Raw genomic sequence first — 23,637 nt, 5'->3', positions numbered from 1 at the left:
ATTTCCACATTCTGTTGGGTCACCTCTCTTTGGAATGGGCATAAATATTGATCTCTTCCAATCAGTCGGCCAGATAGTTGTCTTCCAAATTTCTTGGCAGTAAACATGAATATGGTTTTCATATTACAAAGATGTGGTTTCAGGAAGAAATGGATATCCTGAGAGTTAGTTTGGTAGAGAACCTCATGAGGAAGATAACCATAGGTGTGGGGAAGGGTTGCCCTAGAATGACCTCCCTCAATGTTTTCAGTTGCATATGCCTGAAAGACGTAAAAGCATGTCCTTGTCACATGACTGGGGACTTCACAGTCTTGACTAGCAGATCTTAAACCCTAGAACAAGAACTGACTAAAGGAACTGAACTCACACTCAACTGACAGTATTTAAATTATGGTGGAGTGGCAATGTAGGATAGGCACTGGACTGATCATCAAAATATGGGTGGTTTGAACCCATTAGCTGTCCCTCAGAAGCCCTAAACAAGGTTGCTATGAGTCAGAACAGACTTAATGGTACTTAACAACAACAACATATAGTTCCATTTGGGAGTTCCAGGGGGATGCATCATGACTTATGTGTTAGTTTGTGGTAGTGTGATTCTGGAAGATATGCCACCAGTGTCACCCATGGTGGACAGTTTTCAGTGGAGCTTGAAGACTAAGAGAATTAGAAGAAGTAGACTATTTCTGAACATTGTCAGATTGTGCTGGAAGATGGAAACATGGATAGCACCAAAATATTGTCATATATAGTGCCAGAAGTTGAGGCCCTCAGGCTGGAAGATATTCAAGAATCAACTGGGGAAGAGCTACTTCCTAAAAGTAGAATTGTTCACGATGACATGAATGTAATAAAGCTTTCAGACTTTCATTTGCTGATGGGGCACAACTCAAAACGAGGAGAAAATGGTGTAAGCATCCATTAATAACGGGAACATGGAATGTATAACATAGGAATCTAGGAAAATTGGAAATTGTCAAAAATAAAAATGAATGCATAAAGATCATATTCTAGGCATTAATGAGCTGCAATGGATTGGTATTTGTCATTTTGAATCTGATAATCATATGGTTTACCTTGTTGGGAATGACAAATTCAAGAGGAATGACATACGATTCATGATTAAAAAGAACATTTCAAGATTGATCTTGATGTACAACACTGTATGTGAAATAATAATATCCATAAGATTACAAGGAATACCAGTTAATACTACTCTTACTCAAATTTACATACCAACCACTAAAGCCAGTGATGATGAAACTGAAGAAGTCACCAAATTCTTCCATCTGAAATTGATCAAACACGTAATCATGATGGATAGAAAATGACAGGTGATTGGAATGTGGAAGTTGGAAACCAAGAGGAAGTATCAGTAATTAGAAAATATGGCCTTGGTGAATGAAATGATGGAGATTGCATGACAGAATTTTACAAGACTAATAACTTATTCATTGAAAATATCTTTTTAAGGCAACCTAAAAGGTGACTATATCCAGCAATGTTTACATAATCTGTAAACTGTTGTAGCACTAGAGGCATTCACTCATTTATGCTAAGGAATTTAGAAGACAACTAGCCAGCCAACTGACTGGAAGATATCCATATATGAGCCCAACCCAATGGAATGTGGAAATCATCGGACAATATCATTGCATGCAAATAAAATGTTGCTAAAGATAATACAAAAATTGCTGTAACCATACATTTACAAAGACCTTCCAGAGGTTGAAACCAGAAAAGGACGTGGAATGAGGGATATTATTGCTGATGTCAGATGGATCCTGGCTGAAAGCAGAGAATATCAGAAAGATGTTTATCTGTGCTTTATTGACTGTGCAAAGGCTTTTGATAGTGTGGATCATAACAAACTATGGACAACATTGCAGAGAATGAGTATTCTGGAACACTTAATTGTGCTCATGAAGAATCTGTACATAAACCAAGAGGCAGTTTTGTTCAAACAGAACAAGGGAACACTGAATGGTTTAAAATTAGTGAAGATGTGGGCCACGGTTGTATTCTTTCCCCATACTTATTCAATCTGTATGCTGAGCACATAATCCAAGAAGCAGGATTATATGAAGAAAAACATGGCATCAGTATTGGAGGAGTACTCATTAACAACCTGCGATATACAGATGATATAACTTTGCTTGCTGAAAGTGAAGAGGACTTAAAATGCTTACTGATGAAGATCAAAACCTTTGGTATGGGTTGCAACTCAGTGTAAAGAAAACAAAAATTGGACCAATCTACAGTTCACATTGGACCAATCTACAACTATGTAAATCGAGAAACGATTGAAGTTGTCAAAGTCTTTATTTTGCTTGGATCAACCATCAACACTCATTGAAGCGGCAGTCAAGAAATCAAATGATGTAATTCATTAGGCAAATCTGCTGTACAAACCTCTTTAAAGTGTTGAAGAGTTTGAGGACTAAGGTGCATCTGACCCAAGCCATGTTATTTTCAATAACCTCATATGTAAGTGAAAGGTGGACATTTCATAAAGAAGATGGTAGAAAAATGGATGCATCTGTAGTATGGTGTTGGAGGAGAATGTTAAAAGTATCATGAATTGCTAAAAGAACAAACTGATATGTGTTGGAAGAAGTACAGTCAGAATGCTCCTTGGAAACCAGGATGGCCAGTCATCATCCCTCATACTTCAGACATATTATCAGGAGGGACCAGTCCCTGGAGAAGGTGATCACGTTTGGTAAAGTGGAGGGTCAGAGAAAGAGAGGAATACCTCCAATGAGATAGATAGGAACAGCAATGGACTCAAACATAGCAACTATTGTAAGCTTGGCACAAGACCAGGCAGTTTTTCATTTTGTTATGCATAGGGTTGCTATGAGTCAGTACCAAATGGATGGCACTTAACAACAACAAAAAATATGCATGGATCTCACCAAATGGGATACACAGGAATCAAATGGACTATTATCTGTGGAAAGAGGCAGTAGAATAGCTAAATATCATTATACAAAACAAGGCCAGGGGTAAACTGTGGACTAGACCATCAATGGCTCATGTGTAAGTTCAGGATGGAACTGAAGAAAATTAAAACAAGTTTACAAGAGCCAAAATATGACCTTGAACATATTCCACCTGAATTTAGAAACCATTTCAAGAACAGATTTAATGAGTTCGATACTCATGACCAAAGACCAGAAAAACTGTGGGATGACATCAAGAACATCATACAGGAATAAAGCAAAAAGTCATTAAAAAGACAGGAACAAAGCAAAGACAAAAATGGATGTCAGAAGAGACTCTGAAAATTGCTCTTGAAGGTAGAGTAGCTAAAGTGAATGACAAATGGAGGAAATGATGAAGTAAAGGCACTGAACAGAAAATTTAAAAGGGCAGCTCAAGAAGACAAAGTAAAGTATTATAATGAAATCTGCAAAGACCTGGAGTTAGAAAACCCAAAGAAAAGAACACACACAACATTTCTCAAGCTGAAAGAACTGAAGAAAAAAAATTCAAGCCTTGAATTGCAATATTAAAGGCTTCTATAGGCAGAATGGAGGCCTGGTTGTGCTTTGGGCTGCTAACCACAAGGTCAGCAGTTCAAAACCACCAGCCACTCCTCGGAGAAAGATGAGACTTTCTGTTCCTGTAAAAATTTACAGCCTCAGAAACCTAATACAGGGGTACTATGAATCAGTCACAATAGCAACAACATAGGGATAATATTGAACAGTGCAGGACGCATCAAAAGTAGATTGAAGGAACGAACACACAGAGACACTGTACTGACCTGATGGCACACAATAACTACCATTACCTCCACGTGGCTTTGTATCAATAAGAATTAGTTGATGTTCAGTGCTCTGATGGGTGACCACGTTTGCCACCAACAAGGGGAAGTGAGGGAAACACAGCTATGAGGCTGCAAGCTAAGCCTTAAAATGGTCAATAGACTCTTATGAACCCAGGTGGAGACCTGGTTGGCCAGCAGTGTGGCAAGACCTGGGGACTCTTGGGCCCAGAGTCAGTGACATAGTCACAGAGGACTAGAGTAGAGAGTGAAGTGTCCAGTGGATAAGAAGAGAGAGCATATCCACAAGAGCACCCACACTTGCAGATAATACCAATTTGACCTAGCCTCAATGACTGGGTGATCAGAACTCAACCAAAAGAAGAAAGAAGAGGAAAAAAAAGAGTAATCTGATATAATTTGATGAACTTGACCTACACCTATGAATTCAGTAGCTCAAAAGAGGGAACAAATCTTTGCAGCAAGGATCATTCCCACCCCTCCATACACAGAGTAGACAGGGATGGGCAACTTGGACATTGGCTATCCAAAATGGGGGGGGAGGGGGAGTTACAAAGGCAAGAAGTGACTGGCTTACAAGCTTTCAAGAGGGAATCTAGATCCAGAGAGCACAGAGGAAGGTAGAATCTCCACTGAGTAGTATCCAATCTGTCTAGGTGGGACTGATTAAAGGAAATGCGGATAGGTCTCTTGTGATGCAAGGATGAATAATTGTTACCAGGACTGATTCTGAAGGTTGTAAATGTAAATGTGGGCATTTTGTGGCAAGGAGGGGAGTGATTGACTTTGCAGGCTGGGAGCGGAGGTCCGTGGAACCATGAAGGAAGAAGAGTGGCGAGCAGAACCCTACCCAGAAAGGCAGCAATCCCTGAGATGGAGGCAGAGATGATGACATGGAGAGATGGAGCATCTGGGGACTCAGGACCCAGGGAGGAAGAGGGGCTGTGTGCTGATGACCAGGGGGTGGGAGGGGAAGCAGGCTTATAGGATGTATCCTTTTGTTGATTGGTGATGAGTGGAGGGGATTGTAACCATGACAATGAAACAATATAGGATAGGATGAATGTAAAACTGATGTTCTCCCATGTAAACTATCACAAAATTCACAATAAAACTTAAAAAAAAAAAAAAAGGAGTTAATGTTCAACCATTTCAAGAGGTGGCATGTGATCAAGAACCAGTGGTATTGAAGGAAGAAGTCCAAGTTACACTGAAGAAATTAGCAAACAACAAGACCCAAGGCATTGATGGAATACAAATTCATGTTTCAACAATCTGATGCCAAGAAGTTTCTAAGAAAACTCGCTAGCCAGCCAAGTGGAAGAAACCAATATGTCTTTCATTCTAAAGAAAGGTAACTCAACAGAATGTGGCAAATATCTACCAACATCATTAATATCACAGACAATTAAAATGTTGCTGAAGATAATTGAAAAATAGTTGCAGTGATACATCAACAGGGAGTTGTTGAATGTACTGGTTTCAGAAGAGGACATGGAACAAGTGCTATCATTGCTGACATCAGATGGGTCTTGGCTGAAAAATAATACCAGAAATATGTTTACTTGTGTTTTGTTGATTATACAAATGCATTGAACTGTGTGAATCATAGAAAACTATGGATTAGATTGTGAAGAATGGGTATTACAGAACACTCAATTATAGTCATGAGGAAACTATACATAGATGAAGACGTAGTCTTTGGAATGGAACAAGCAGATACTTCGTGGTTCCAGATCAGAAGGGTTTTATCCTTTCAATACACTTATTCAGTCTCTATGGTGAGCAAATAGTCTAAGAAGTTAGACTATAAGAAGAATGCAACATCAGAATTGGAGAAAGTTTCATTAACAACCTGTGATTTGAAAATGACACAACTTTGTTTGCTGAAAGAAAACAGGACTTGAAGAACTTACTGACAAAGAGCAAAGAAAACAGCCTTCATTAGGGATTGCATCTAAATATACAGAAAATAAAATTCCTCACAAATGAGCCAGCAAACAATATATTGATAATATTGAAGTTGTCAAGGATGTAATTTTATTTGGGTCTGTAATCAATGCTCATAGAAGAAGCAGTTAAGAAATCAAAAATATTGCATATTTTCTGTAAAAGACCTCTTTAAAGAGTTAAAGAGCAAAGCTGTCCTCAAAGTCCATTTACGTCTAAGGAGTACCTAATCAAAGCCACAGTATTTTCAGTCACCTCATATATATGTTGAAGCTGAACAATAAATAAAGAAGACTGGAGAAGAATTGATGTATTTGAATTTTGGTGTTAGCTTGTTGTTTTTGTTAGGTGCTGTTCGTTCCTACCCATAGCCACCCTATGTACAACAGAATGAAACACCATCCGTCCTGTGCCATCTGCACAATTGTTGCTACGTTTGAGCCCATTGTTGTTGTCACTATGCCAGTCCTGTAGTTGGGAGTATCCCTCTTTTTAACTGGCCTTCTACATGATGTCCTTTTCCAGGGACTGGTCCCTCCTGATGCCATGTACAAGTATGAGGGAAGTCTGGCTATCTTGGCTTCTAAGGAGACTTCTGGTTGTACTTCCTTCAATACAGATTTGGTTGTTCTTCTGGCAGTCCATGGTACCTTTAATATTCTTCTCCAACACCATAACTCAAATACATCAATTCTCCTATGGTCTTTCTTATTCACTGTCCAACTTCCACATGCATATGAGGCTACTGAAAACGACAAGGCTGACCTTATCTTCAAACTGACATTTTTCTTTTGCTCTTTAACACTTTAAATAGATCTTGTGCAGCATATTTGCCAAATGCAATTTGTCATTTGATTTCTTGACTGCTGCTACCATGAGTGTTGATGGTGGATATGAGCAAAATGAAGTCTTTGACAATTTTGATCTCTTCTTCCTTTATTATGGTCCAATGGTGAGGAGTTTTGTTTTCTATCCATTGAGGTGCAACCAATACTGATGACTGTGGTCATTGATCTTCATCAGTAAGTATTTTAAGTCCTCTTCACTTGAAGCAAGTAAGGTTGTATCATCTGCATATCTTTGGTATTGCCAAAGAATATTAAATGCACAATAGATTATTAGAAGAACAAATAAATCTGTCTTGGAAGAAGTGCAGCCAGAATGTTCCTTAAAAGCAAGAATGGTAAGATTATGTCTCATATGCTTTAGACATGTTGTCTGGAGGGACCTGTTTCTGGAAAAGACAGTCATACTTGGTAAAGTAGAGGATCAGCAAAAAAGAGGAAGTCCCTCAAGGAGGTGGAGTGACATAGTGGCTGCAACAATGGAATCAAACATAAAAACAAGTGTGATGATGACTGAGTAACAAGTATTGTTTCAGTCTATTTGATTAGTGTTGCTATGAGTCAGTACAGACTGGTCATCACCTAACAACAACAAAATACTTTAGATTATTATCTTCTTTCTCCCACTGCCTCCACCACCTACACACCTTAGTAAACTCTTTGCCAATAAAATGTTATTCAGTAATAGCTTTAGGTAGTAATTTCATATTTTCATATTCATACAGGAATCTTAAAGATTAAACAACTATCCATCACCAAATGAATCTCCCATGAATGAAACTTAGATATTGTTAAGGTTAAGCTTCCAAAGACCTTTGCAATGACTCTAAAATAGATCACCTGTTCAGCACATACCTTTGAATACGCGTACAGCCCATCGGCTCTGGAGTTCTGACGTGGGAATGGTGGCTCCCACTGGTTGGAGGATACCGATGAAAGCTAGTGTTGGCTTCTCTAGCTGAGGAGGGAAGACAAATTTAAACATGGAGTGATGGTTGTCCATAATTGTTGAATCGTTTTCCAAAAAAGGGAATGAAAGAGTATATCCTGTGGCAAAGATGATAACATCAACGTCTTCTTCTGTGCCGTCTTCAAAGATAGCTGACGTCTCAGTGAATTCTCTCACATTTGGTTTCACCAAAACTCTTCCAGAAATTATATGGTTGGGTAGATCATCACTGAAAGTAGCTTGATGGCTCAGAAATCTATAGTATAACAATTGAAGTCCAGGAAAATTAATATACAGTACAAATTGGTGAACTCAAATACAATGAAACCCATGAAAGCCACAATACAAAGGGACTGGTTTGGAAAATACTTGAGTTTTTCTTTTCTGATAGGTTCCACCTTACACAGATTCTGACTTCTGATGATTTTATTGTATTTATCATAAAACAGAAGGAGCTCTGGTAGTGTAGTGGTTACGAATTGGGCTGCGAACTGCAAGGTTAGCAGTTCGAAACTACCAGCCGTTCCATGGGAGAAAGATGAGACTTTCTGCTCCCATAAAAATTTACAGTCTCAGAAACTCTGTACAGAGTCACTTTGAGTCGGAACTGACTCCACGGCACATAACAACAACAACAACAACCATGAAACAGAGCAATAGGAAAGTGTTGACTGTACACTGAAAATCTGGGAAATTTTTGAAATCCTGGAAAATAAGGCAGTCCCATTGAGTTCCTTTTCTCATAGTTTTCACTGTCTGCTTTCTGGAAAGGAGTCAAGCTGAGTGTGTTTTTGTTTTATTTTTTAGAAAACAATTCTTTTACTCAATATTGTTCTGGGTTAGTTACTGACTGTTGAAAGTTGTGTGTACACATTAATACTGTTGTTAAGTGCTGTTGAGTTGGCTGTGACTCTGAGCAACCCCGTATAGCATTTACGAGGAGTGACTGGTGGGTTTGAACTACTGACCCTGCTGTTAGTTCAGTGCTTGTTCTACAGTGTCAGCATTCCTATACACTAACATTAGTCAGTTAGTAATGTTTATTAAGCTCTTACTGTATGCAATGAAAAGATTTTGAAATATGATTTATAAACTTATATCAGGGATACACTGATTCTGTATTACTGTAACACATTTCCTTGTAAAGCTTTTAAAAAGAGTTACTGTCAAGGTATTCATATTGGAACAAGAAATTAATATATTCTGTTTCAATTTTCCATTTTGAGAACCAGTATTTTATTAAGGCATAAAAACCAATATGGTGATCATCTGAATTTTATTAGCATTTATGATATAATTTTAACACAATTATATCTTGTCTGGATTGCATCAATAGGCTCCTAACTATTCTGTTTGTACCCACCTTTAGCTTCCTACAATTTCTTTTCCACTCAGCAGCCAGAGCGATCCTTTTAGAAGGTTGAGATAGTCTTTCCTTCCTGACTTTCTAATTCACTAAAAATAAAATCCACCATCATAACCATGCCCTAGTCCTACCAGTTCCTATGTAGTCTGATCCCTGTATAGTTCTCTGAGTTAATTTCCCATCACTTCTTCCTTCTCCCTGCCCTTCAGCTACACTAGATTCATTTTACTTCCTTGAAAAGTCCTGCTCATTCCTGCCTTTGACTACGATGCTTCCTCTACCTAGAATGTTGTTCTTTTAGATACCTGAAGTAATTACTTCTTGCTTTCTCCAGATTCCTACTCAAATTATCTCTCATCAGATGTTTCCCCTGACCACCCATCTAAGAAAAGACTTCCATGTTCCTTTCTTTCCCCCATTGTTTAATTTTTCTTGAGAGTACACCCAATTTCGTGTTATTGCATTTCTCCCTTAACAGAAAGAAAAGGCCGTGAGAGTTGAGACTCTATCTGGCATTATTTCACCATGCCAGCTTACTTTACACCCACAACCCAAATACCACTTAACCATAGCTCTGGTAGCGTAGTGGTTACGAATCGGGCTGTGAACCTTAAGGTCAGCGGTTCGAAACTACCAGCCGCTCCGCGGGAGAAAGATGAGGCTTCCTACTCCCGTAAGGATTTACACCCTCGGAAACCCTGTACAGGGTCGCTATGGGTCGGAACTGACTCGACGGCACTTAACAACAACAATAGTAGGTACTAAAACAATGCTCATTGGACTTACTCATCTATACTAGGCTGAGCTAGATAGACAATTTTATTTGGTTTGTGAAATTATCTATTTAGACTTCACAAGAGATAAACAGAGATTGTGTTTTACCAACAAAATAAAAAGAGAAGATTTTTCCACAGTTCCACAATTTGTCTGTCAGTTTGCTGTACTGTGGTGGCTTGTGTGTTGCTGTGATGTTAGAAAATAAAACACTGATGTTTAAATACCTATCACCCATAGTGGAACAGGTATCAGTAGAGTTTCTAGACTAAGAAGAAGGAATGGGCAGTACACTTCTGAGTGATTAGCCACTGCGAACCTTGAGAATAGTAATGGACATTGTCTGAAGTAATGCCTGAAGATGAGCCTTTCAGGTTGGAAGGCAGTTAAAATATGACTGGGGAAGAGCTGCTTCCTCAAAGTAGAGTTGACCGTAATGACATGAATGGAACAAAGCTGTTGGGACTTTCATTGGCTTACACAATTCAGAATGAGAAGAAACAGTTGTGAAAATACATTAATACCTGGAACATGGAATATATAAAAGCCCTGGTATTTTAATCACCTCATATGGATGCAAAAGTTGGATAATGAATAATAAAGACCATAGAAGAATTATTGCATTTGAGTTGTGGTGTTGGAGAAGAATATTGAAAGTACCATTGACTGTCAGAACAACAAACAAATCTGTGTTGAAAGAAGTGAAGCCAGATGCTCCTTGGAAGCCAGGATGGTGAGATGTGTTCTCTCATACTTCAGACAATTTATCAGGAGGAATGAGTCCCTGAAGAAGGGCATCATGTTTAGTGAAATGAAGGGTCAGTGAAAAAAGGAAAGACCCTCAATGAGATGAATTAACACTGTGGCAGCAACAATGAGTTAAAACATAACAACAGTGGTAGGGATGGCACAGGACCTAGAGTTGTTTCCTTTCGTTGTACACAGAGTCACTGTGAGTAGGAACCTACTCAACAGCACTTAACAACAACATAATAGATTGAAATGTGTTGCTGTGGTGAACCGACCTTGTGGTTCAAAGAGACTTTGCAGTCCAGCGCATTAGCCTACAGCTCCACACCAGGACTCCTAATTAAACTTATAGTACCACGCAATATATATTTTTATACTTTCTCTAAATGTTTCACGTTAGCTCTGGTAGTGTAGTGGTTACAAAACGGGCTGCTAACGTCAAGGTCGGCAGTTTGAAACTACCAGCTGTTCCACAGGAGAAAGATGAGGCTTTCTCCTCCTGTAAAGATTTACAACCTCAGAAACCCTGTGCAGGGTCACTGTGAGTTGGAACTGACTCCATGGTACTTAACAACAACAACAATGTTCCCTATGAGTTTGTTTTTTAATGATCTGATGAAGTTAACTTTTATCTTTTTCTGGTACCCTCCATATCTGTAGATTTCTACTACCTCTTCCTTAGACAGACGTTCAATCTACCTTCACTGCTTTCAGTATCTTTTTCAGAAGATTTTTCTAGCACATTATGCATTTCTTGATACTCAGTGCCTAGAATAGACCATCCTACATTTGTTGTTGTTGTTATTAAGTGCTGTCAAGTCAATTGTGACTCATAGTAACCCCACTTAGGGTTTCCAAGGAGCAGCTGGTGAGTTTGAATTGCTGACCCTGATGTTCAGAATGACCGTGTGGTCAAGTGCTTTATCCTATAGTGACACACCAAGACTCTACTCTACATTTAAGGGCAGACACATAATGGTTCAGAGGCAGACAAACCAAAGTTGGGTAATATTTTCAGATTCCTTTTCTGCAAGCTTCCTGATGAGTTTTAGCTTTTTTCAGCTTTGGGGCATGGCAGTTGATGGGTTAACTCTTTTAGCTCACATACTAGCTGCTTGTTGTCAAGTGCCATGGAGTTGGTTCTGTCTCATAGCCACCATGTATAGGGTTTCTGAGGAGCAGTGGGTGGGTTTGGACCACTGACTCTGTGGTTAGGAGTTCAATGCTTACTTTAGATGGCCACACTAGGACCTCAATGCACTTGCTACTACATAATAAAACATAGGAGGAGCTCAGATAATAATGTTTGTTGACCTAATACTCTTGAAACTGTCAACCATTTCCATCATCCAGTGTTCTCCTTCTTACAGTCTCATCCTTATTTATTACTATTGGGTCGCTGTGAGTCAAAGTTGACTTGATTGCTGTGGTACCAATTATTCTCCCATTTCTTTCCTCATTGTTTTTAATGACTACTTTTCATTAGTTTTCCCTCTAACAGGTGGGATCCCTTGACATCTGATCTAGGGCCTCATTTTTTCTCTTTCTAGATTGCTGGTTCTTAAGACAGAGTGGGGACATGGGAAGAAATGTATGTCTATGTATTTGTGTGTATAAGGAGACTACCTGAGGTGCCTGTTCAAACTCCACCAGTCACCTTCCTCCCCGTCCTAACAAACACTTTCCACCCCTGAGATTCTAATATACATATCCAAGCTTAATGTCTACTTTGAGTTTCAGAATTATTTCACCTCATGCCTTCTGTATGCCTCTATTGAGATACCTCAAAAATATCCAAGCACAGTTTTCTAAAACTTAAATCATCAATCATTCTCCTCTTAACCCTAAAAGGCTGCTTTCCTTCTGAATTCCTTACCCTTGTACTATGATATACTCTCTACTCAGTTATTCATACTAGAAAGTGCATGTCAGTCAACATCATAAAATGATACAAAATCATGGAACATTTACTATGTGCTTGGATTTGTGTAAGCTATAAACATATTTGTCTATTTATAGCTCAAATTAACTCTTTGAGTTAAGACTAATGTCACCCCAATTTTATATGTAGTTAGGTAAATTCTGCAATACCCCACAGCTAGTAAGAGATACAAGTAGGATTCAAACCTCAGCTGTCTGGCTCCAAAGCTGCTTTTTCTCTCTTATAAAACTATTGGAGGCAAAGAAAGCATGTTTTGCATTTCAAAGACATCCCTTGAGTTTCTTGTCTTCCTGTATTAGAGTACCAAGCTCCTGATTCTTTCCTGCTGCCTGAGAATATGGAGTTTATTTTTATGATATAATAGGGCATTTATTGCCTTTTTACCCTATGAATGTCTCAGAGTCTAAAGAAGCCGGGAGAATATAAAGGGATGAGAACAGGTGAAGCTGCAACCATATTCTTATATTTTTCCTATAAGACAAGTGTGTGGAATGATCCAATGAAATATGAGAAAAAATTATCAACATTCTCATAAGAAAGCTGAAGTCTATTTTCTGACCTACTGATTTAAAAAAGATGGAGACAAAATTATTTTTTCAAAAGCAGCAGAACATACCTGTGTCGAGGTTGCAAGCCATAAATATTATGGTTAAATCGTGTATTTAATTTCTTCTCTGCCCATCTGTTAATTAAAAATGTTGGGTAGACTTTTATGAGGACAGAGTTCAAACGAGTGAAGAGACTAGTGTCCATGGGCATCCCATTATCCCAGACCCGGTTCCAAATCCATGCACCTCGTCTTGTGCTAAGGAACACCTAGGAGTAAATGCAAATAAATTTAAAAATAGCTGCCTCACAATATAAATTTTCTTTCATCACAGCTTTTTCTTAGTACCTTATATATATTTTTATATGGATTGCTAAAAGCAGTGGATAGTAACTCCTTTACTTTTGTACCAGGTAAAAAATTGATATAATCACAGAATGACAAGTACACTCACAAACACAAGCATACCTGACATATTGCTTACAGCTCCATAGATTTGCCCAAGCCTCCCTGTGGTTCTTACCCACTATCTCTCTGAACCTTTTCCATAACTGTATTTGAAGCCTGGAATCTCTTAAGTTTCAAATTCTGAGAAAACAAAATAATATAAGAAGACTAGATATCAACAAACTGATGCAAAAGGTCCCATTCATCTATTCACTGCAGCACTGTGTTATTGATAACATTTAATTAATCTGTGCCCCTAGACATTTCAGTATGGAAGGGATCAGAGTTGGGAGGCAAAGTCAAGTGTCATGTTAAGGAAAATGAAAGTTTCTATTGTGTTCATTTTTTAAATTATTGGCTGAGCTGAGAAAGCTCACATTCTTTGGTAAAAAAATCATTTGACAGTCGTTAATGTTTGAAATGGACTCCTGGTGTGGTGCTGTAGGATCAGCACTGGACTTTGAGCCCCAAGGTCAGTAGTTCATACCCACCAGATGCTCTTTAAAAACCCTATATAAGGTCCCTATGGATTGGAACTGACTTGACAGCACTTAACAATAACAGCAATGTTTGAAGTACTTTATTTTTGTTCCATTCTAAGTATTTTTTTTGGAATGGATTATTAAAATATCTTCCAAGAAAGCAGTTATGAAGGGTAATTAACCATTAGGCCTGACACAATGTGAGAACATGATTTATACATTTCATTTCAGAGGACATTGGGCAGGTTGCATTGAGAAGAGAATTTTAGGATCAAACCTGTGCAGCTACATGACTGAGCTCTACTGCCAAATCAGCTCCAGAATTTCCAATGCCAACAACAATAATTCTCTTCCCCTGGAATTTCTCTGGCGTCTTGTAATCCCAACTGTGGATATATTGGCCTTTGAACCTCTTGATCCCTGTGTGTAGAAATGGATTTGTTCAAGCCTTGGGTATTACTTTACAGAAAGTTAGTAAAAAGAAAGAAAAAAATCTAGTTTTTGCCTTAAAGTACTGAGAGGTGAACTCCAGGCACATGGAATGTTCTACCTGATAAGGAGTATCTTTATTTCCTTGTGACTTTGGCCACCAGACAGTCTAATACTGTGACTTATGGCTTTCGGATATGCTATATTGGTTTCAACCTCTGGAGAAAGTGGAGACTAAAGATATTAGCTTAACATCTGGTAAGGGTTGAAGACTAAACGTCACCTATGCAGACATTATATGATTGAGTTCTAATAAAACTCTGAAGACTGAAGGTTCAAGTGAGCCTTCTTAGTTGGCAATACTCTGTGCACATTGTTACACATCATCACTGGGAGAAGGCAATGCCAACTATGACTCCACAAGGAGAGGATGACCAGACCCTTCTGGTCCCTACTCTATGTATTTTTTCCTTTGGCTAATTTTGACCTGTATCCTTTACCTGTAACAAACCATTGGTGCTATGGGATAAAGAACTAGAGTGCAAGGTCAGTTTGAACTTACCAACCACTACTTGGAAACCCTTATAGGGTCATTATGAGTTGGAATGGACTCAATGACACTTGACAGCACCAACAATAATAGCTTTCAGTGATTTCTGTGAATCTTTCTAGAAAATGATCAAACCTGAGTGCTTGATAATCTCCCAAATTTGTAATTAGTTGGTCTAAAGTGAGGGTGCTTCGGAGAAACTTTTGAACTTGCAGTTGGTGTCAGAAGTGTGAAGACTTGGCACGCTGGAGGATTGTGCCCTTCACTTTGCAGCTTGAATAACTGAGTAATTCTACTGAAGCCTCTGATTTACTTGTCTACTGATGATAGTTCTGTGGACTGTGTCTGCTAGACATCATTAGACAGAATGAATCTTCCCATACTTTAGTTCTAGATTATAAATTATACTCAAACAAAGCCCAAACTTCTGAGAAATTAAGTGATCTCATTTTTACCTCCTTTATCTTAACAGAGTCCTGGTGTTATGACGTAGGATAATCACTGGACTGCTAACAGAAAGGTTGATGGTTCATTCTGTTACATGTAGGGTCACTATGAGCTGGAACCCAATCAATGGCACCTAAAAACAAAAACTATCTTCTCTAACAGTGGGAAACAGAGCTACTAATAACAAGTAGGTGAGAGAGTCCAACATCTCCTAAGAACCCTAGAAGAATCTAAGCTTCAGCCTTCTTCAGAAAGACAGAGTATATAGCGGCTTCTAGTGATAATCAAAAGGTCAGCGGTTCAAACCCATTAGTTGTTCCTCAGAAACTATATAGTGTCTTTATGAACCAGAACTGATTAGATGGGACTTGACAACAACAGAAATAAACAGGAAGACCTTGTGCATGTAAATCATTCCTGCACTGTTTCTAGCATGCAAGGTTGTTAAGGTTCCAAATGATAAACAATAGTATTTGCATTCTGTTCTGATATGTTTGGTGACACGAACACATAGTCTTTTGTAGTTACAGTGCTGTGCACACACACTCATTTACAAATAAAGCTAAATCTTAAAATGTTTTCTGTAGTTGTCACCTTACTATTTACTCCAAACACTATCAATACAAAGCATTTTGGCTTTCAATTGTGGTGCAATGTAGAACTTTTCCCTCAAAATAACCCAGAAGAGTGGTGAGGAGATGTTAGTAATTTTTAATTCTCAGTTAGTAACATTATACATTATTTGAGGATGAGAACATGTATTGCTGTATAATTAGAAAAACGTATGTTTATTTTGAAAATATAGTATCTTTTGGAGCTATAAATTTTGATCAAAAGTAACACCAGCCACAATGACAAAACACTATAAAATCATTACTTTAGAGATCTGTATGACATACCTGAGAAGTTCTGAAGTGGTAAGAAGGGATCGGAGTAAAGGCCAGTACACACCATGATCCCATCAAATACATAGGTCTCCTGATTCCCTTGTGTCTCTACCACAACATCCCACTGTCCCGTCGAGGAGAAATCAGAGCGTTTTCTCACACTGCACACCTTTGACTGAGGATGAGACAAACCCAGGTTCATGAGAACTGCTCCAAATTTCCCTCCTTTCCTAAGATTCTTGACTTTAATAAGTAAAGTTGGTTGTAGCTACTCTACCTTAGCAGATTTCCATACCTAGGGTTTCACACACACAAAAATGTCTTTGCAACTGACTTTCCCTGTTTGAAGTTGCAAAGACATTTTCCCTTTTGACAGTTTGAAGTAGGAACATAGTCTAGTCTGCTTCAATTGTAGTTCTAAGTTTAGTCAATGGTGAGTTAACACGTGGTGCCCAGTCTGGTGTTTTAACCAATCTGTCATACTTTTCCCGTAAGGAAATGAGAAGAGAAGCTGTCCTCATTGAAGATATATGTAAAGCTGACAGTGTATTGGGCTCCTGGTGTGGCGCTGTGGGCTAATGTGCTGGACTGCAAAGTTGATTTGAACTGCAAGGTTGGTTCAAGTTTGCCAGTCGCTTCTCAGAAATCCTATACAGGGTCACTATGAATTGATGGCACTTAACAACAACACTTTTATGGTGTGGTCATCTCTAAGAGTGTGGTGGTGGTGGTATGCTGTGGAGTCGGTTCTGACTCATAGTGACCCTGCATAGGGTTTCCAAGGCTTTAAATCTTTACAGGAGCAGAAAGCCTCATCTTTCTCCCATGGAACTGCTGGTATTTTCAAACTGCTAACCTTGAGACTAGCAGCCCAACTCGTAACCACTACGTTACCAGAGCTCAGAGACAATTTAACAATCTGCTGTGGATTGGCTCTCAACATTACTAGCAGAGTTTCGCGTATGCAGAGCATTCTCTTCCCCACTTACCAAAAACTGGATGTATTTCATAAGGTGGAACTGTTCGGTGTACATCCGGAGGTACTCCAAGATTTTGGAATTGTGCAAATAATTGGGATAATGATCAGGGAAGGGATAATCACTGTAGGCAGTCATTTCCTTGGAAGTGTTGCTGGCGGCAGATTTATAGATACTTGGCCTGCCACCTTCAGTCTTCTCCTATTAAGAAAAGAAGCACCATTGTCTTTTTTAAAATAAAAGATGAACAATTTAAACAGATCTTTCTCTATATGTCAATTCATGAGGTACTTGGCTGAGTTCTTTTTAATGAAAGTTAGGTCAATTTCCCATTGCTTTTACTAAGAGTTATGAAAATTTGTGGTAAACAGCTAAATAGAGCAAATGCAAGCATGCCTCAGAGATAGTGTGGGTTTGGTTCCAGAGCACCACAATAAAGTATCACAAAAAGTGAATCCCAAGACAGTTTTAGATTTCCAGTGCATATGAAAATTATGTCTACACTGCAATATTCTATTAAGTGTGCAATAGCATTATGAAAAAGTGTGAAATATTGTATTACCAAATTGTGATAGAGAAATGAAGTGAGCATGTGCCAATTGGAGTGACCCAGTGTTGCTACAACCGTTCAATTTGTAAAAAGCGCAAAGTCTGAAAAGCACAATCAAGTGTAATAACTGAGGTGTGCCTATAATTCTGTTGGGGACAAGCAGAAGGACATGAAGAGAAAAACACATATAGAAAACCAAACCAGTTAAACCAGCTGCCACTGAATCAGAAGTCTTACTTGTGGTGACCAAAGGAAAAGAATAAAGATTAGCTTCCCCTTTTACTTTTAATTTATACCATTTTTTTCTAATTACAAAAGCAGCACATATTTATTATAATGTTATAGAAGAATACAGAGAAGAATATTCAGTCTTGATTATCATTTTAAATATTTTTATGTATGCCCATCTGGTTTCAGTTTCTCAATCTTTTTCAGTATCTCCTTACAAATTTGCCTATGCACATACAGACAGACATGTAGTATTTTAGCACTTTATAATACTTTATGGCTTATAGTTTTTCACATACACTGCTTATCTTAATCCTGTGAATTCCATTACTATCCTCATTTCCCAGGTTATAATAGGAGTCCATATAATATGCAGCATCTGTCATGTTTTAGCAACCATTCTTGATTTAAAAAAAAAATAATTTAAAAGCTAGATTCCTAAGTAATTTAAAGCTAAGAAAAAATCACACTACTAATTAAAATATGTTGTTTTCTTTTAGAAGAACTTATTACAGTCCTAAATTCATCATTCTAATATATGTATATATAAAATATAATTTGAGGGGTTTTAATGATGTTTTCTGTATCATGTGTATAATATTTGTGAAGTACAGATTCAGTAATGTATATCCTATGAATATTCTGAACTTGGAGACAAGAAATGTAGAATCTAGTTTCTGCAAAAGTGTATCAGTATTAAGAACAAATCTAAGTATGCATTCCTTCTACAAATTAAGAGCACTGTTTATGAATACAGACTGTTGTATTGATGTATTAATATTAAAAATGCCTCTTTTTAAAGACTGCATTTGCAAATGTGATGAGCAGTTATTATAAGTGAAACCTTAAAATATGAGCATTATTAATACTATCAAATGTCATATTGTGGTGTTTGGGAGGATTCTGAGGTGGTCCTTAAGTACTACTTGGACAAGGGACTTAAGAACCCTTGGACAAGGACCTGAAAAAAAGTCATCTCTCTGAATTTATTTATTTTTATTTTTAAAAAATATATTTTTTATTTTTTTTAAAATAAAATTTCACCCTTTCTATCCTGGACCTTCTGTAATCCTTTTCAAAGCAGTTGGTAGTGGTAGCCAGACACCATCTAGTTCTTCTGGTCTCAGAGTCATGGTGACTGATGTTCACCTGATCCATTATTCCATTGGACTAGTTGATTCCAAATATCTTCAAATTTTTTCATTCTTCTTTCTTCTGCACATGGAGAGACCAACAGTTGCACCTTAGATGGCTGCTCATGAGCTTTTACGATCCAGTCACTACTTAGGTTGCAGAATATTGTCTCTGTGGACTATGTCATGACAGTTGACCATGGTGTCCCCTAAGACTAAATGGTCCTGAGCCCCCAGGCCCAGGAACCATTGCCTTAAGATGTTTGATAATATCTAAGAAGGAGCTCTGGTAGCGTGGTGGTTACAAGTTCAGCTGCTAACCTCAAGGTCAGCAGTTCAAAATTACCAGCTGTTCTATGGGAAAAAGAGGAGGTTTTCAGCACCCATAAAGATTTATAGCCTCCAAAACCCTATACAGGGTCACCATGAGTTGGAACGGACTCCACAACATATAACCAACACCACCACCAAGAAGTGTTTTGTTTTATTTTTTATCATTTTGTCCCCTGAAGTCCTAGTGTAGGATAAACACTGTATCACAAGGTTAGTTTGAACTCCATAGTCAGAGGTTCAAACCCATTGACCACTCCTCAGAAAGCATATATGGGGTCGCTATGAGTTGGAACTAACTCGACAACACTTAGTAACAACAGCATATTCCTCCACATCCACATATATGCTTGCAGCCAAGGTAAATACCCATGTACAAATATCCTTTGTCAAACCCTTATATGTTTGTGGATATACTCCCACTGTCCCTCCTGTACAGAGTTCAACTTGTGTATTTGTCCACATATCTACCCATAGAACACTTTTGTTTCAGGGTTGTGTGTATGGCATTATGTACCTCTTTTCCCTGCAACCCTTGCAGACCACCCTATGTCTTCAACTATCTTCATCATTCTTCTGCCAACTGCCCTCTTCTTGTATATTGCCCTCCCTATCACCCAACCTAACGTGTGTCTGCCCTCTAGCCAATGCATTACTCTTCCTTCCCTCCAACCCTTCCACCACTATCCCACAACTATCAAACAATATTTCTTTTAGCATGAAAACATTTACTTGACTATGACTGATGATAAATGCATTTTTGTCTGGTTCCTGTTCACAAAGGGAATGTTTTCAGTTTCTCACCATTGAATGTAATGTTGGCTGTTGGATTTGTATGGTGGTGGTGGTCGCTATATGCCATGGAGTTGATTTTGACTCATAGTGACCCTGTATAGGATTTCTGAGACTGTAAATCTTTATGGGAGCAGAAAGCCTCATTTTTCTGCCAAAGAATGGTTGTTAGATTTGAACTGCTGACCTTGCAGTTGGCAGCCCAATTTGCAACTCACTACACTAGTGTGGCACTGTGGTTTAATGCACCAGACTCCAAAGCCGTTTGAACTGCAAGGCTGGTGGTTCAAGCTCACCAGCCGCTCCTTGGAAACCCTATACAGGATTGTTATATGTCGGAACTGACTCGATGGCACTTAACAACAACAACAACAACACTACCAGAGCTCCTTTGGATTTGTATATATGCTCTTAATTATTCTGAGCAATTTCCTTTCTATTCCTGTTTTGTTGAATGTTTTTTTTTTTTAATCAGGAATGGGATGTTGGATTTTGTTAAATGTCTTTTCTGCATCAGTCAATATGATCATGTGGCTCTTTTCATTTGTTTATGTGATGGATTACGTTGATTATTTTTCTAATTTTGAACCATCTCTGCATACCTGGTATGCACTTGGTTATGATGTATTATTTTTCTGATGTGTTGCTGAATTCTATTGACTAGGATTTTGTTGAGGATTTCTGCATCTATGTCCAGGAAGTATATTGGTCTATGATTTTTTAAAATGATGCCTTTGCTTGATTTGGGTCTAAGGGTTATGTTTGTTTCATAAAATGTGTTCAGGAGTTTTCCATTCTTTTCTATATTCTGGAATAGTTTGGCTAGAATTGGTGTCAGTTTTCTAAATGCTTGGTAAAATTCACCAGTAAGAACATCCGGTCCTGGACATTTTTTGCTTGGGAGTTTTTTAATGACCTGATCAATTTCTTCTTTTTTATAGGTTTGTCCAAGTTTTCTGCTTCATTCAGTGTTAATTTAGTTAGGTCATGTTTTAAATTTGTCCATTTCTTCTAGATTTTCAAATTATTGGAGCACAGTTCTTCATAGTATTCTGTTATTATCTTTTTTATTTCAGTTGGTTCTGTTGTGATGTCACCCATATAGTTTCTTATGCATAGTATTGATATCTGCTCCTTTTCTTTTGTCAGAGTGTTAATGGTTTGCCAATTTATTAATCCATTGAAAGAACCATCTTTTTGTTTTGCTGATTCTTTCTCTTGTTTTTCTGCTTTTTATTTCATTTATTTCTGCTCTAATCTTTATCTCTTTTCTTCTGGTGGCTGTAGGTTTAACTTGCTGCTGTTTTTCTATTTGTTGGAGATGTTGTATTCATGTCAATTTTGGTCCGATCTTCTCTTTGAATGTGTCTGATTATTGCTATAAATTGTTCTCTGAACACTGCTTTTGTTATTTCTCAAAGGTTTTGGTATGTTTCCTTGATTCAAGGAATTTTCTTACTCAATTTTTCATTTGTTCTTTATCCAATAATTTTAAAGAAAGATGTTATTTAATTTTCATGTATTTGATTTTTTTTCCTTAATCTTCATATTGTTGATTTCTATTTTTATAGAATTTCTATTTTTATAGCATTGTGGTCTGCAAAGATGCTTTGTAGTATATTGAAGTTTAAAATTTTTACTGAGGCTTGCTTTGTGGCATAACATATAGTCTATTCAGGAGATTGTTCCATGTGCACTGGAAAATAATGTCTATTGTGCTGTTGTTGGGTTGAATGCTCTGTTTAAGTCTATGAGGTCAAGTTTGCTGATTGTATTATTTAGTTCTTCTGTGTCTTTGTTGAGTTTCCTTCTAGCTGCTCTGTCATTGAAAATGGTGTATTAAAATCTCCAACTATTATTGTAGAGTTGACGATTTCTTTCTTCAGTTCTGTTAGAGTCTGACTTATGCTTTTGAAACTATCTCACTGGGAGCATAGATATTTATTATGGCTATGACCTCTTGTTCAATTGACCCTTTAATCATGAGATAATGTCCTTCTTTGTCTCTTATGCTAGTTTTTGCCTTAAAGTCTATTTTATCAGAGATTAGATTTGCCACTCCAGCTTGCTTTTGATTGCCATTAGCTTGAGCTATATATATTTTAAAATCATCTTTTGATTTTTAATCTATTTTGTCTTTGTGATTAAGGTGTGTCTCTTGTAGATAACACATTGAAGAACCCTGTTTTCTTATCCATTCTGCTACTCTTTATCTCTTGACTGGTGCATTTAACACATTAATGTACAGTGCAATTATCAATAGGTATAAATTGATTGCAGACCTTTAGTAATGTTTATTTTGTGTGTGGTTTTTCTGAGGTTTTTTTGTTCCAAATAATTTTCTATACTGAATTCATTTTATTTGTGTGTTTTATTGTTAATTTTTTCATTGCTGTTGCTTTAATATTTACTAAATTTTATAGTTTTACTTTTACTTGTTTTGATGTGAAGGTGTATACATTTTCTCTGAGGTTGCACTGTAATTTACTAATGTATTTCTCAATTATAAATAGTCTTGTTTTATCATGAAATGAACTTGACTTCCTGGCTTTTTGAGATTTCTGTAACTATAATTTTCAATCTTTTTGCTTTTAGTTGTCTTCATTATAAATCTATATTTCTAGTTTCCTATTTTCAGTCTTCTACCACTCATCTGTCAGTTTGTCAACTGTGGTGGCTTGTGAGTTGCTGTGATTCTGGAAGCTTTGCCACAGTTATTTTAAGTACCAGCAGGGTCACCCATGGTGGACAGGTTTCACATGACCTTCCAGACGAAGACAGATTAGGAAGAAGAGGTGATGAACTACTTCTGAATATTTAGTCACTAAAAACCTTATGAGTAGCAGAGAAACACTGTCAGATATTGTGTTGAAAAATGAGCCCCTCAGGTTGGTAGGCATCAGAATGTGACTGGGGAAGTGTTGTCTCCTCAAAGTAGAGTTGACCATGATGAATGATGTGGTCAGCTATAAATCTCCATTAATAATTGGAACATGGAATGTCTGAAGTTTGAATCTAGGAAAATTGGAAATTGTCCAAAATGAAATGGAATGCATAAACATTGATATCTTAGGCATTTGTGAACTGAAATGGACTGGCATTGGCCATTTTGAATCTGACAACCACATGGTTACTATGCCGGGAATGACAAATTGAAGAGGAATAGTGTTGCATTTAATGTCAAAAAGAACATATTCAGATAAGTCATGAGGTACAATGTTGTCTGTGATAGGATAATATACATGCACCTACAGGGCAGCCCAGTTAAGACCTCTATTATTCAAATTTACACACCAACCACTAAAGCCAGTGAGGATGAAATAGAAGAATTCTACCAATTTCTTCAACCTGAAATTGATCAAACATGCAATCAAGATGTATTGATCATTAGTGGTGATTGGAATGCAAAAGTTGGGAACAAAGAGGAAGGATCTGTAGTTGGAAAATATGACCTTGGTGATAGAAATGA

At 37.6% G+C, this 23,637-nt stretch overlaps 1 protein-coding gene across 1 annotated transcript in view; it reads right to left on the bottom strand.

The window, feature by feature from the left end:
* LOC102832989 (dimethylaniline monooxygenase [N-oxide-forming] 5-like) overlaps window positions 1-23,637 on the bottom strand; it is a 33,099-nt gene that overhangs the window by 3,306 nt on the left and 6,156 nt on the right. Inside the window, exons 2-6 of the mRNA XM_006875999.1 lie at window positions 17,148-17,336; window positions 16,171-16,333; window positions 14,123-14,265; window positions 12,986-13,185; window positions 7,444-7,793 (exon numbers count right to left, since the gene is read on the bottom strand). Of these exons, the coding sequence (XP_006876061.1) occupies window positions 7,444-7,793; window positions 12,986-13,185; window positions 14,123-14,265; window positions 16,171-16,333; window positions 17,148-17,336 (1,045 nt within the window). The remainder of the gene's footprint in view (window positions 1-7,443; window positions 7,794-12,985; window positions 13,186-14,122; window positions 14,266-16,170; window positions 16,334-17,147; window positions 17,337-23,637) is intronic.

This window comes from Chrysochloris asiatica, unplaced genomic scaffold, assembly GCF_000296735.1.
Source record: "Chrysochloris asiatica unplaced genomic scaffold, ChrAsi1.0 scaffold00349, whole genome shotgun sequence".
NCBI classification, from domain to species: Eukaryota; Metazoa; Chordata; class Mammalia; order Afrosoricida; family Chrysochloridae; genus Chrysochloris; species Chrysochloris asiatica.
Note: the sequence above shows the minus strand (reverse complement) of the source record. Positions and strands in the feature narration are given on the sequence as shown.